The sequence below is a fragment of the Crotalus tigris genome, unplaced genomic scaffold (assembly GCF_016545835.1).
Source record: "Crotalus tigris isolate CLP2741 ecotype Arizona unplaced genomic scaffold, ASM1654583v1 scf7180000018940.2059657, whole genome shotgun sequence".
In the NCBI taxonomy this organism is placed as follows: domain Eukaryota; kingdom Metazoa; phylum Chordata; class Lepidosauria; order Squamata; family Viperidae; genus Crotalus; species Crotalus tigris.
This window is the reverse complement of record NW_024097284.1, coordinates 1,404,337-1,418,915: the sequence shown is the minus strand read 5'-3', so window position 1 is coordinate 1,418,915 and position 14,579 is coordinate 1,404,337. Positions and strand designations below refer to the sequence as shown.

Below are 14,579 nucleotides of genomic sequence, written 5' to 3'. Positions count from 1 at the left end.
ATGACATCCCATTATAAGCTCTGTCCCTTCCATACTTGTATGTGATATCATAATACAAATAAAAAATGACAGTTTACTTTGCGATGCGTGCATGTGATGCAAATCAAGAAGGGAAGCATTCAGGTATGCAGACTTGAGTTTCCAGATAAAAGTTAAGCTATAAGTACAAAGTAGAACAAGAGAACGAATCATATATAATGAGAATTAAAACAATTGTAGAAATGGATGTTTCTTTTGTTTTAACACCTGAGAATCTTATTTTGTGTAAATACATGTATTTGCAATGTTAAAAATATTTTTATTACCTGATTGTATTTTAGTTGCACTTGCTTCCCTTTTCTCCTTCAACTTTTTAAATCTGTTTGAACGAAGCCATTTTTTCACATAGATTTGAATCAAAACAATCCTGTGAATTATCTCCTTTCGCTTTATGTTTAGTTGTTCTACATGGTAGTACTTCAGAAAAACCTATTGTTAAAAAAGAGGATGATCACTATATATATCACTATAAAAAGAAGACCCACTTAATTCCATAGATAACATTACCAATGATGACTGCTTTTTTAGCTAGGAGAAATCCACCAAATATCTGCCTTAAAAAACAACAACCCTCCAGCAATGTTGCAAGTCAGGGATGATAGATATGAACAATGACCAGAGAACAGAAGTTCCAATTTTATGGTGGGTAAAATGTCAAAATGCCTCAAATGTCAAAATGTCAAAATTATCTCAAATAGAGGTAATTCTGAATCTGGCATTGAATGCTAGACAAAATGATTCTACTTCTTAGATTATTGTAATGTACAGCACGCAGAAACAATCTTTTCAATGGACTTTAAATATCTATGAAATTGTGTACAAAATAGCCAAAATCACAAGTATATTGGTTAATAATAACTATTGGGACAACTTCAAGCTAACAAATTCACTTTTCATCAAATTATATTAAATAAGTGATAAAAAGGCAGGATAATTTTAAAAAACTGATGAATGTAGCTATTGATGGCATGTGAGTGAGCCTCCATAACACTTATTCTTGATTAGCCTACTTGTTTCAGCAGGAACACCGCAGAAAATAGTGGCAGAGCTAATACCTTTGTTTTTCCAACCATCCAGTTATTCAACTTGGTTTTTTCCAAGATGGCAGTACAAGTAGCAGAATTTATAGGAAGTTTGTTGCTGGAATTGTAACAAAGGAAATAGTATCTACAAGAGAAAGAGAGAGTTCAGGAGGGAAAGAAAGAAAAAGAGTGAGAGGAAAAATGACTATTTAACAATGCATTTGCAGGAGATTTAGTGCCTATTAGATAAGCAGTAGAAAACCTTTACAAGTTTGACTGCATCATACTTAGATACCAAGCTAAAAGACTATTCAAATACTGAGGTGCACTCAAGCAACAGAAATAGCCACAAAGCATCAGTGAATACGTTTCAATTTATCCACCTATTCAGATACCTTAGTACTGTACAAAAGTAACACATTTTCCACCTGTCTAGCTCATTTTTCAGAGAGGAAAATGCATGATGTTCCTGCTACCTTCTCAAAAAGGTCACTCTATATTTTTTTTTGCCTATGTTAAGTCTTTTGTCAGCTTTGATAGGTATAGCATGAAGAGCCCACTGACTTTTGAAAAACTTTGTTAATTTGTACAATTTAAGTAAATCTTTAAAGGATTGAATATTACACACTTTTTGTTTGTTTGTCTATCCATTTCTCCATCCTTCACCTAATTAAATTACCATCGATTACCACACTCTTATTAAACTCCCCACTAGAAGGGCCCAACTATTTTGATCATGCTGGGAGAAGCAGCTGGTTGTCCTCCTGGGAATTTGGGCACCAACATCAACTAGTATTTTCTTCTATAAAAGGAACTGTCCTCAGGAATGGCCTCTAGTTGGAGACTGCTATGTCTCCAACATTATCTGCCTTTAGGAAGAGGGTGAAAATAGAACTTTTCCAGAAGGTTTGGGAGAGTATGATGTCAGATATTCTTTTGAGATTTTTAAATTGTATTTCTAAGGCATTTTTGGTCTGCATTATTATGTTTGATGTGAGAACTACTTTGGTCAAGTGGATAAGGCATCAGATTAGAAACCTGGGTTAGACATGAAAGCTGGCTGGGTGATGTTGGGCCAGTCACCTTCCCTCAGCCCATGATTTCAAGCTCAGGTGACAAGCTGCCTCTGGTGACAATTCCTGTTGCAACCAATTCCTGTTGCAACCTTTGGTTGATCTGAAAAAAAAGCAGACCCTGCATCTGCAAGAAAACACTAAAAAAAGAGGCAGAAAGCAATGGCTGGTGATAATACATATGTATGTATGTATGTATGTACTATCACCTCAGGAAACATATATATATATATGTAGGTCATTGGTTATTCGGGTTTTCTCCCAAGTAAAATTGGAAGTGTCTTGGCGAAGTTTCGACGAAGTCTCATTCGTCATCTTCAGGCTGGTGCTTTTGGCTTCGTGCTTCTAGGAGCAATGTGTGATTGTAGCTGTTTCCTCCTTTTAACTGCCAGTGGGGGTATGAACTGATTGGAGAGAGCTTGGCTGTGTTCTGATTGGATGGAAGTGTGTTCTGATTGGTTAGGAGCTTGGCTGTACTCTGATTGGCTGGAGGGTTGGCTGTGCTCTGATTGGCTGGGGGAGTGTTCTGTTTGGGTGGGGGCTTTGTTGTGCTCAGGTTAGTCTGAGTTGCAGGGGGGGTTAAAATGGTGAACTGCATTGCTATTTTTTGGCTTCGTGTTCGTGGTCATGCCTCATCTTCATGGTGGGTGTCAGTTTGCTTCATGTATGGATTGGAGGGGTTTAAAGTGGCTAATGATGCAGCTGTGGTCTGGCTTCTGGTTTGTGGTCGTGCCTCATCATCGGTGTGGTTTTGGGTTTGCTTTTTGCGTGGATGTGTGGTGGTGACATCCTGTGCGGTTTTTGTGAGTGTGGGTCTGGTATCATTTTTTGTGTTAGGGAGTCATTTGTCAATAAGGGCGGGTGTCCAAATGGCTGGTAGGCGGGAGGTATCATCTCGTTTGTTCATGCTGTGTGGGCGTTTTTCTATCTCGATGGCTTCTCTGATTATTCTGTTATTAAAATGTTCAGTTTTGGCGATAGTTCTGGTCTTTTTAAAGTCAATTTCATGTCCTGTGATTTTGAGGTGTACTTACATCCAATGGATTCCAACGAAATAAGATTACCAAACTAATCCAAAAAGAAACCCCCACTAAAACCCAAGACAGAGAACAAGAAAACGGCAAAGCCCTCCTCCCTTACATAAAAGGTACCACAGACAGAATCAGTAAGATCCTCCACAAACACAACATTAAGACAGCATTCTGCCCAAACAGAAAAATATCCACCATCCTAAGAAACCCCAAAGATAAAATTGAATTAGAAAATCAAGGAGTATATGAAATCCCATGCACCACTTGTCCCACCACATACATCGGACAAACCAACAGAAGAATAAGTGCACACATTGAAGAACATAAGAACTCAGTCAAAAAAGAGGAACCAACTTCTTCCCTGGTCCAACACCTTAAAATCACAGGACATGAAATTGACTTTAAAAAGACCAGAACTGTGGTGGGACAAGTGGTGCATGGGATTTCGTATACTCCTTGATTTTCTAATTCAATTTTATCTTTGGGGTTTCTTAGGATGGTGGATATTTTTCTGTTTGGGCAGAATGCTGTTTTGATGTTGTGTTTATGGAGGATTTTACTGATTCTGTCTGTGGTGCCTTTTATGTAAGGGAGGAGGGCTTATATATATATTTATTTTGTATGCCCCTCTCTTACCTTTAAGGCATTTCTAGCATTCTCTTGGCAGCAACACAAGCAGATAGAAAAAAACCCATAAAACACAGAAGGAAGGAATAATAGAGGATCTTGTTTTACAAAGGACTTACCGCTTTATGAAGTTTGCAAAAAGAATACGATGAGAATAACCCTGTTGCCGAATCCGAGCTGTTTCCAAAATTCCAGTGTATCGCAACTGAATCAATACTTTTTCTTTTTCATACTTGTTTGCCTGTTGATGGTTGTTTGGTTTAATACAACGAACAAAATGAGGCTGGCCAACTGCCAATTTGTACAACAAATCCATCAATGAGTTCTGAATGGAAATGATGGAAATAAACATTTGGGATTCTTTTACAGATTCTATTTGCAAAACTGATAAAGCTTCTTTTGGCAATATTTGAATTGTGCCTGGCTTAAAGAATAACTACAGACTGTCATAAGCAAGAATGAATTAGCTGCAATAACTGAAAGAGCAGCTATAAATAAATCACTGTTCTCACAAATACTTTAAACAATATAAAACTGAGTGAAGATAATGTCAGGAAGAAGTAAATGTTTGGGGCCAGTGAGCATATTTAGAACTACTGCCAACCATCAGTTATAAAACACCAGTTCACCACAGAGCAAATAACTACTGTATGATTGATTTCCTCCGTAACCTTTAGACTTGGATGATTCTTCTGGAAGATTTCTACAATCCCATCCTCTCCGGGATACCCTTTTGTAAAGGATGCCTAGGAACCTTATAAGGGGAAGAGTCAAGGTGGCAACACATTAGTAGTTCTGACATAAGCTTCCTTATTTCATAATGAAGTTGAGAGAAATACGTGTGAATACAGTTAGATCTTGACTTACAACAGTTCATTTAGTGACCGTTCAAAGTTACAATGCATTGAAAAAAGTTATTTATGACCATTTTTCACACTTTCCCCATGGTCACATCATCAAAATTCAGATGCTTGACAAATGGTTCATATTTATGATGGTTGCCATGTCCTGGGGTCAGATGATCCCCTTTCATGACCTTTTGACAAACAAAATCAATAGGGAATCCAGATTCATTTAACAACCATGTTATTAAGCTAACAAATGTAACAATTTACTTAACAACTATGGCAAGAAAAGTCATAATATGGGGCAAGCTCACTTATCAAATGTTTCACTTAGCAACATAAATTTTGGGCTCCACTGTGGTCATAACTCGAGCAGTATCTGTAAAAATAATGGTAGAGTGCTTTGCTTTGGAATACACTAACTTCACTTAAAAATTAAAATATTTTAACATCAGATGGAATATGGACTCTGGTGAGTACCAGAATAGTGCTTGAAGACACAGTCTAGTCCATGAGCTCTAGACTGCTTCTCCCTGCTCTTAGCTTGATCAATCAGCTGCCACAAAACAGGAGGAAAACAAAGCTGGCCAAACATTAAGTGAATTCATCCTATATAATGGATGAAGCACTATTTCAAAAATAAAATTAGCCCTACATCAAATTTTAGAGCTTATACATGAAATTAAAACAATTATCTGAGAATGAGATGAATGATTCACCTTTCTTTGAATATAAATAACTATGTGCCAAAGTTATCATATTAGAAGATATTGCTAAATGAAGTATTTAAATTTCTGCCACATCTATGGCCTCACTATTGACAAGAGATGATTTGTTTATGTCAAATGTAAACTTTCATTACTGGATTAAACTACTATTTATTATCTTAGGCTCTTTAAGCAAAGTTTACTTATAGGAAAACCTAGAGACTAAATGTGCAGAATAGACAAAACACACGTGAAAAAGGAATTTTCAGTTTGGTTGTCTATGAGTTCTTGCCTATTCAGTACAATGTATTCACTGTTGAGACCTTTCTGGTGTTTAAGACTGTATGTAGATCATAAAATTGTTTATCTTAGCTTCTTGATTGCATACTCTTATGCTTACAGCCATGCAAATCATGGTGACATCTGATGCTAAGCAAATTGGTTGAGGCTGATGTCTTAAACTAATACATTGCCTGTAGGGGCTCTAGCACACTCTCTTCCTATTATGTATTCCTAATGAACAGAGGGAGATGTAATTGCCTCTTGGCAATTAATAGTGGTTGTGGTATAAAATGGTACTCAGACAGGTGTTCTACACTGGCTCAATGCAAATTCTTATTCAAAACAGAGAAGCTAATTGTGCAAGCACCAGGGTACCTCAGAAGAAAATGGTAATAACAATGTAATACTCTTGTAAGTGCATTATTCAAATGTAAATTTAAAAAGCATATTAATATGCTCCTTGAATGGATAATTACAATTTCAGTCCACATCACAAACCAAATGCTATAATTGACATAATAATCAAACCCAACCACAGAGGGACACATATAAGCAATATCATGAATATGAAAATAATATGGAACACAACAAAATTTTAGTGTACTTCTTTTCTGACTTAAGCCTATGAAGAGAAAGACTCTTTTGAATTGAACTTGACTTCTTATGATTAAAGAACCCTATATTTTTCTTTGAAATAATATGGAAGTTGCTTGGAAGTTATTTTGGGGGGTATTTGTTTGATTTCCAAATCTACAGTAACTTATAGCCTTTGGATTTTCTAGTAATCCCCAATCCAAGTCTTACCCAGGTCCAATCCAATTTAGCTTTTTGAGTTCAGTCAAAGTAGATTATATGCTCATTTCTCAAGAATGCCTATAGGCTTTGGTGGGACCAAATATATTATTTGAATAAAAGCTTTGCTGGTTATTTTGGAGCATGACAATTAAGAGAATCTGAAAATAAAACAAATCAAGTGGGATAGGACACATGGATCTACTAGCAGATGTTAGTCACTGACAGGTAAATGCTGCAATTTGTGAATTCCAAAAGACACACACAACTTATGATAATATCTCTTTTAAAAGTGGTGAGAATGCATATATAACAAATGTTATTCTTTGAGTAATACAAAATTAAAATTAGCACCAATTACTACAGCCATCTCACTCAAGTCTTCTCTTCATAAAACTGCCTTGATTTGACTAAATAGTTAATAGGTTCAGCTATACCACTAGGAAAAATTTAGAAATTGTTTCAAGTAGCAGACTGGAACAGTACATTTTGATTAAATTACACCATGGTCTTCAGCAGGCCACCTAGATCTGTGTTTGTGCCACCGTTTGATCATAGACTATTTACTCTTCCACTGTCAATAATCTGAATTGTTTGTGCATGCATGACAATAATATTAGATGGATAGAATCTCCACAAATTCAAGTTAACAGCCAGAAAATTAGGGAGGCACGGTTAGTGAGATTTAGCTGATTTTGAAAGAGGAGACTAGTACCAGAATACCCTAAGGCTGAAGGCAGATTGAGAAGTTTAAAAATCTTCCCAGAAAGTGGAAATAGCAAAGAACTTCCACACCAATGTGGAGAAATCTAATGGGCTTATCCATCAAATTATCAAGAGTCAAGCCTGCCTAGGAGGTAAAGTGACTTTAATTATATAATTAGAGAAAGTAGGGTTGATAGTTGTGTGAATAACATGTATTAAAAATATAAAATAAGTAATGCCTTACTCGGAAATAAGAAGCAACTGTCTGTGTTTTCATATTGCTTGTTTCTCTTGGATGCATAGAATCTTCCTGCTCATTCTGTATGATCAGAAAAGAAAAATGACACTGCTTATCAGAACAACAGCCCAAAGTGATTGAACCTGCCCAACAAAATGATATTTTAAAGAACTCAGTTAAAAACAGCATGTACTCATTCTAAGCTGTAGCTTAGTAGCTGTAGTTATTTCAGAAACATACCATGCTTCCCCGAAAATAAGACTGGCTCTTATTTTTTTTTGCCTCCAAAAGAAGCACCAGGTCTTGTTTTTTTTTTGGGGGGGGGTGTCTTTTCTACTCACTTCTGGCATCAACAGCCCCATCCAACCAGCTAACATCTTCTGCAGCTGAAGGAGCAGCTTCATTCTGCAGCTGAGAATGGAGCTCCAGCTTGCATTTCACATCAAAGGCTTTCCAGAAGGCCTCTGCAGCCAAGAACTGAGCCATGGATTCTTGTCTGTAGAGTCCTACAGAACTGAGCTATGGATTCAATCCATAGCTTGGTTCTCAACTGCAGTGGCCTTCCGGAAAGGCCTGACTTCAAAATGCAGGCCTGTGGACACCACAGAAATGGACTGGTGAGGAGAGGTCTGGTTGCAAGGTAAGTGGGTACAGGGACTGTGGGGCAGCTGCACACCCCCACTCGTGCCCTCGCTTGATTTTTAGGTGTGCGCCTCACCCCAAAATTAGGGCTTATTTTGGGGGTAGGGCTTATATGAGGCCAACCCCTAAAAATCAAGCTAGGGCTTATTTTCGGGATAGGTCTTACTTTCGGGAAAACACGGTAGAATAATTTATCATATTGTATATCTGGGAAAGCTGAAGTTTGATACAAGTGTTTGTCAGAAATATGAAGAAAAATAGCATGCATAATATTCTCTTATTTACTAAAAACTCAGACATCTAATGTTCATATTAATTACAACAGTAACAGTAGTAGACCTCTTTCACAATAGTTGGGTGCAATTCTACAGTTAGAATCTTTGTACTTTCCTTTTTTCAATACATTTGCTAGCAAGTTAAATTCTCTAAATTTAATGGCACACACTGACCAGTAAAGATACCTATGGATGAATGTTAAAGGAAATAACAATTGAGAATTAATTTAATTTTCCCTTAACTCATAAAATGATAGCAGAAAGGGAGACGTTGGTTTTCTGACACAGAAGGAAAATGAATTGTACAGTTCAAAGATATCCTGCTGAACAAAAAAAGAAATTACATGAGTTGAGGAAAAACCAAGTCATACCCCCCCTTTAAGGATTAAATCCTGATTTAGTTAGCAATCCAGGAACTCCTTTACTTTTATTTGGCGATTCTGTGGTCTCCACTTCTGAAAAATTATTGCATACTTCCTCTGTGCCAAATTACCTGAGAGAGAGAGAGAAAGCATGGGAAATTTGTAAATTGTTCCCTGGATTAGACAGGGAGCAAACATAATTGGCTATTGAATTTACATAAAAAGTTCTTCATGAAAATACCTTATTTCAGTATTTGCCTCCTTCATAATATTTTTAGGTTCATGGAATAGCCCTCTAAAAGATGGTAACAATTACCTGTTATCTTTCAAAAAATCTTTTAGAAAACAAAGATAGCAGTAAGAATGATTTCCAGTGTTCTTGCTCCTCATACTTTTGGGGCCCTTTTTAGATGACAAAAAGGCACAATGATTTGTCTTTACTGTTTTCTAGTCCATCTTTTGTCATTCTGGTATTTGTTTGCATTTTATTATAGGCTTTATATTACTTTACTTTCAGGGTGCTGACTTCCAAAAATGCTGCAGCTGGAAAGATAACTAAACATTTCTCACAAATAAAAATAAAATCTTGCGAGCAATGGAAGATATACATTGGCCTTCATAATACACAAGTTGTCCAGAAATTCCTTATTTACCTTTTACTTAAGAAAAAAACCAGATCCTTGGCAGATTATGAGAAGATGGAACATGTGCTTTGCATTTGTTCTTTTAATCAAATTTGTATAAATCAAATTTCTGAAGATCCTCCTCAATTTTTTTTTTCCTGTGGAACTGCATTTCCAAAGTCTTACACAGGTGGGTAAGATGGCTTACCCTGATTATACAATTTTCAAATGGCCTAGTGTGACATGCAATAAGTGATAAACTAGTCTTAGACTTCATGAATGGTTCAGGAAACAATGCATGGAAGCAATCCATGGGGAAAATAAGAAAAGTATTTCACAGAACTGCTGTCATCTTTCTGAGCTGCGAGACAGAAGAAGCTCATTCTCTTAAGGAGCTAAGGACACATTCCACCAGGCAAGAAATGTATATAACTGCAACCCTTAAAAAAGACACACAAAAGGTAGTGCTCAGTACTGTTTCTAACATTGGTGCTTGGCCCTCAAGAACCAGTTTCTTCTTCCAGTTTCTCAGAGAACAAGACTCTGAGATTACAGTTGGATAATAGGGAGCAAACTGCTCTTTCACCAAATGTGTGTTTTCTGATCACCAAAAGTTGTATTGCCAAATACGCCCTCAAAGAAAATTTATAATTTGGGGCAAGAAACTGAAGAAGCAAATGAAAAGTATGTTGGTTATCTTTTAAAAATACTATAAAGTAAAAAGCAAATAAAACAACCACACCCGTTTAAATTTCCCTGTTTGAAAATGCTAGTTCTGCAGCTGAAAGTGATGGTACTTGTTATGTCCTGAGCCTTGCAAGCAGGCTCGGGGCATTGCAGGCGGTCCCGGGCAGGTGCAAGCTGCCCGGGACTAGACAGGCTGTTGCCAGTACGTGTGCGCATGCGCGGGTGCTGGTGCGCCAAAAGTAGCAGATTGACCCGGGGAAGGCCTATAAAAGGAGGCCGAGAGTTTTGGGTGTTGCCGCCATATTCCAATGTAAGCTGAACTGAAGAATAAAGGTTTCCTGAGAACTACAACTGCTTCTCTTGTCTTACCATTTCACGATGGACTCAATACTGGCGACGAAGGTGGGATTGCCTTACATCGAAGAAGAGAAAGTGTAAGCTTACCCGAGTGAGTCCGGAGCGGCAGGAACGGTGTTGACTCGGCAGCTACCCGCCAATCCAGCGTGCATTCGGGGGTAGGCTGGCTGATAGACCCTTCCTGATACGAAATGGCGAAGATTGGAAGGCTTTCGGAATTCAATGTCTCACATCCAGAGAGGTGGGAGTCCTACGTAGCCAGGGTGGAAAACTACCTTAAAGTGAACCAGGTGAGAGAAGAGAGCTTGAAGGCTGCCACCCTGTTGTGCGTTTGCAGTCAAGACGCATTCGAAATCGCTGAGAACCTCGCAGCACCTGTTCCTTTAGAGTCTGTCAGCTACGCAGATCTAAAGAAGTTACTGAAGGAGCACTTCCAACCCAAGATGTCCGTCATCGTGTGGCGCCACACCTTCCAGCAGAGGGATCAACGACCCGGAGAATTGGCCAAGGAGTACATCGCCGTACTGAGGAAAGCCGCCAAACATTGCGAGTTCAAGGACCTCGAAGAACGACTGAGGGACCGATTTGTGTGCGGGCTAAGGCATCGAGAGTTACAACAGAGACTTTTCGCCAAGGAGGACTTATCTTTCCAAGATGCCTTGAGAGAGGTCACCGCAGAAGAAGCAGCGGGCGGCGCCATCAAAAACATGCGGCCAATCAGAAACAGTCCAGATGCCGCATCCGTGCACCAGGAAGAAGTCCAAAGAAACTCCGAGGAGGATCCGGATGAGGAAGTGGACCGTCTCCACCCCACAAAGGAAGGAAAATCAAGAGGAAGCTCTTCAGCTCTCCCCAAGTGCATCGGTTGTGGAGGTCGCCACAAGAGAGCCGACTGCAAGTTCCGCTCCGCTATCTGCCGGGCGTGCGGAAAACAAGGACACATTGCAGCTGTGTGCCTGGGCCGTCAGAAGGTACAACCTCAGGAAGAATTGCGCCTGAAAGGTACCAGGGTCCCCAGCCAGAATAGGGTGGGGTTTTGGGCTTCACGAAGAAGCATCTACAGGACAGGCACACACAAGCCCATTAAGAAAAAGCTGTCACTTAAGGTGAAGCTACAAGGGGTTCCATTAACTATGGAACTGGACACGGGGTCTGCACTTTCAATCATTTTTATGTACACATTTAAGAAGATTTGTTCCGGCAGCGGAACCCAAGCCAAGTTGAGGCCTTCTGACATTGTGCTAACGGATTTTCAAAAGTCCAGAGTGTGTGTTAAGGGGGAGGCCACCCTTAATGTACAGTATAAGGATTTTGAGGGTCCACTAGACCTACTAGTAGTAGAGGGTGAATGAACGAGTCTCATAGGACTCGAGTGGTTTGAGGCCGTGGGGATACACGTCACAGGGCTCAACAGCCTACAAACACTCGACCTACAGGAAGTCTGCAAAGAATTTGCAGATGTTTTCAGCCCCCAGCTGGGCACATTCAAAGGACCCCTTGTGTCATTAAAGTTAGACCCCACGGTCACTCCCATTAGAATTAAAGCAAGAAGGGTCCCTTTTGCTTTAAAGAGTAAAATTGACACTGAGTTGGACAAACTGATCCAACAAGGAATTCTAGAACCTGTTGACTCCAGTCCATGGGAGACCCCCATTGTCACGCCTCTTAAGGCAAATGGGGACATTCGCATCTGTGCTGATTACAAATGCACTCTAAATAAGGCATTGCAGCAACATGCCTATCCTGTTCCTGTGGTCAGTCATATCCTGGCCTCCCTCAAGGGGGGGCGCGTTTTTGCAAAGCTTGACCTAGCTCAAGCATATCAACAGCTGCCTGTTGATGATGACGCTGCTATAGCTCAGACTATTGTGACCCACAGAGGGGCTTTCAAGGTAAAGAGACTTCAATTTGGAGTAAATGTTGGTCCTGGGATTTTCCAAAGCGTAATGGAAAACACACTACGGGGTATACCAGGGGTTTGCCCCTATTTTGATGATATCTTAATTGCAGGAGACTCCACACACATTCTAGCTGAAAGGCTAAGGGCTGTCCTGTTAAGGTTCAGGAAAACGGGACTCAAACTCAAGAAGGACAAATGTAAAATTGGGGTACCATCTACTGAGTTTCTGGGGTTCAAAACTGATGCTGCTGGGATTCATCCTGCTGAATCCAAACTAAAAGCCATTATGCAAGCCCCTAGGCCAAAGTCTAAGGCCGAACTACAGGTTTTTCTGGGCCTTCTGAATTTCTACAATTCCTTTCTTCCACATAAGGCTAGTGTAGCTGAGCCTCTTCACAGGCTATTAGACAAACAGGCAGTGTGGCAGTGGTCACAAACACATGAGGCTAGTTTCAACGAGGTCAAGGCCTTACTCACTTCTAACAGTGTACTTGCTCACTTCAATGAGTCCCTTCCTGTGTGCATCGCTTGTGATGCTTCCCCTTATGGGGTGGGTGCTGTATTACTCCAGGACATTGTCTTCAGCTGAGCGCAACTATGCTCAAATAGACAGGGAGACCTTAGCTGTTGTTGCTGGAATTAAAAAATTCCATGATTTTTTGTATGGAAGGCATTTCATGGTCTTCACTGACCATAAGCCTTTGTTGGGACTGTTTACCACACGTAAACAAACTCCCCAAATCATCTCCCCCAGGATGCTCAGGTGGTCTATCTTTTTGGTCTGCATATGATTTTTCCCTACTTCACAAGCCTGGAAAGGAAATGGGCCATGCTGATGGCCTCAGTAGATTACCCCTGCCGGTAATAGAGGCTGACCCCACACCAGCCACCAATATTCTCTCCATTCAAGCCTTGCCCGAGTCCCCCCTGAATGCCAGGGATGTAGCCGCTGAATCAGGCACAGATCACACACTCTCACATGTCCTTTCTTGGGTTTTGTCTGGATGGCCTGAGCACTGTCCTAGTCCTGAGTTTCAGAGTTTCTGGTCTAAAAGGAACGAGTTGTCCACCTCTCAGGGTTGTCTGCTTTGGGGAAGCAGAGTTGTCATTCCCACCTCAATGAGGACTAGGGTCTTAGATTCCCTCCACGAGGGTCATCCTGGCATTGTACGAATGAAGGCTCTTGCACGCAGCCACTTGTGGTGGCCAGGTGTAGACAAAGACATAGAAGCTAAGGTGCATGCTTGCCACCTTTGTCAACGCTCATGCCCTGAAATGCCCCAAGCTCCTGTGCATAGATGGGAGGAAACACAGTCTCCATGGTCTAGGGTGCACATTGACTATGCTGGGCCCTTTCAGGGTCAATTCTTCTTGGTCCTCGTTGACAGCCATTCAAAATAGCTTGAGGTTGTACCTGTCTCTTCCACCACCACTGCAAAGACTATTCAGGTACTGAGGGGGATTTTTGCTGCACACGGGCTCCCAGACGTCATTGTGTCTGACAACGGCCCTCAATTCACTTCCTCCGAATTCCAAGCTTTCTTGCAGGCTAACATGATTCGTCATGCCACTTCTGCACCTTTCCACCCGTCCACCAACGGTATGGCTGAACGCATGGTTCGCATCACCAAGGACGCCTTGAAGAGGCTCACCTACGGGGACTGGCATCACAGGTTGGCTGACTTCCTCCTTTCTTATCGCACCACACCGTCCACTTCTACAGGGAGAAGCCCAGCTGAACTTCGTTGGGGGCGCAAACTGACTACCAAGCTTGACCGGTTGCATCCGGACAGACTGCCTCCTTCTGTCTCACACCCCAGGGCACCTAGGCAACTACTTGTGGGTGCTCCGGTTTGGACTCGTAATTATGGGCCTGGTCATACATGGGTCCCCGCTTCTATATCCAGGGTCACAGGTCCTCTATCCTACGAGGTATCCCTGGACAATGGTCGTGTCCTGCGTCGGCACATTGACCAACTTCGCCCTAGACGGGACCTTCCCGCTGAGACTCCTGGGTCTTTTCCAGGGGGGGAGGGGGAGCCCTTTGGGCAAAGGGAGGGGCATGGAATGCTGCCCTTTACCAATGAGGGAGCCACAAACGGCCCATCCCAAAATTCCGCGAGTGCTCCAAACAGGAATTCTAGGAGCTTAACCAGTTATCAGGCATTCACGCCTACTCCAGCCAGGGAGTCACCCCGGGGGCATGATCACTTTTCACCCTTATCACCCAGTACTCCAGTCAGAGAGAATACCTGGGAGCATCCCAACAATCCATTTCCTGCAAGAGAACTGGCACACACTCCTCCTAGTTGGCCTGACTTCAACCCTGTCCCTAGAAGGGGGCAAACACACAGGGAGGTTGTCGAGGAACC

At 41.1% G+C, this 14,579-nt stretch overlaps 1 protein-coding gene across 1 annotated transcript in view; it reads right to left on the bottom strand.

Moving 5' to 3' along the window:
• MYO3A (myosin IIIA) overlaps positions 1 to 14,579 on the bottom strand; it is a 98,607-nt gene that overhangs the window by 36,477 nt on the left and 47,551 nt on the right. The window contains exons 16-20 of the mRNA XM_039357726.1: positions 8,704 to 8,771; positions 7,368 to 7,442; positions 3,912 to 4,117; positions 1,095 to 1,206; positions 306 to 468 (exon numbers count right to left, since the gene is read on the bottom strand). Coding sequence (XP_039213660.1) covers positions 306 to 468; positions 1,095 to 1,206; positions 3,912 to 4,117; positions 7,368 to 7,442; positions 8,704 to 8,771 — 624 coding nt within the window. The remainder of the gene's footprint in view (positions 1 to 305; positions 469 to 1,094; positions 1,207 to 3,911; positions 4,118 to 7,367; positions 7,443 to 8,703; positions 8,772 to 14,579) is intronic.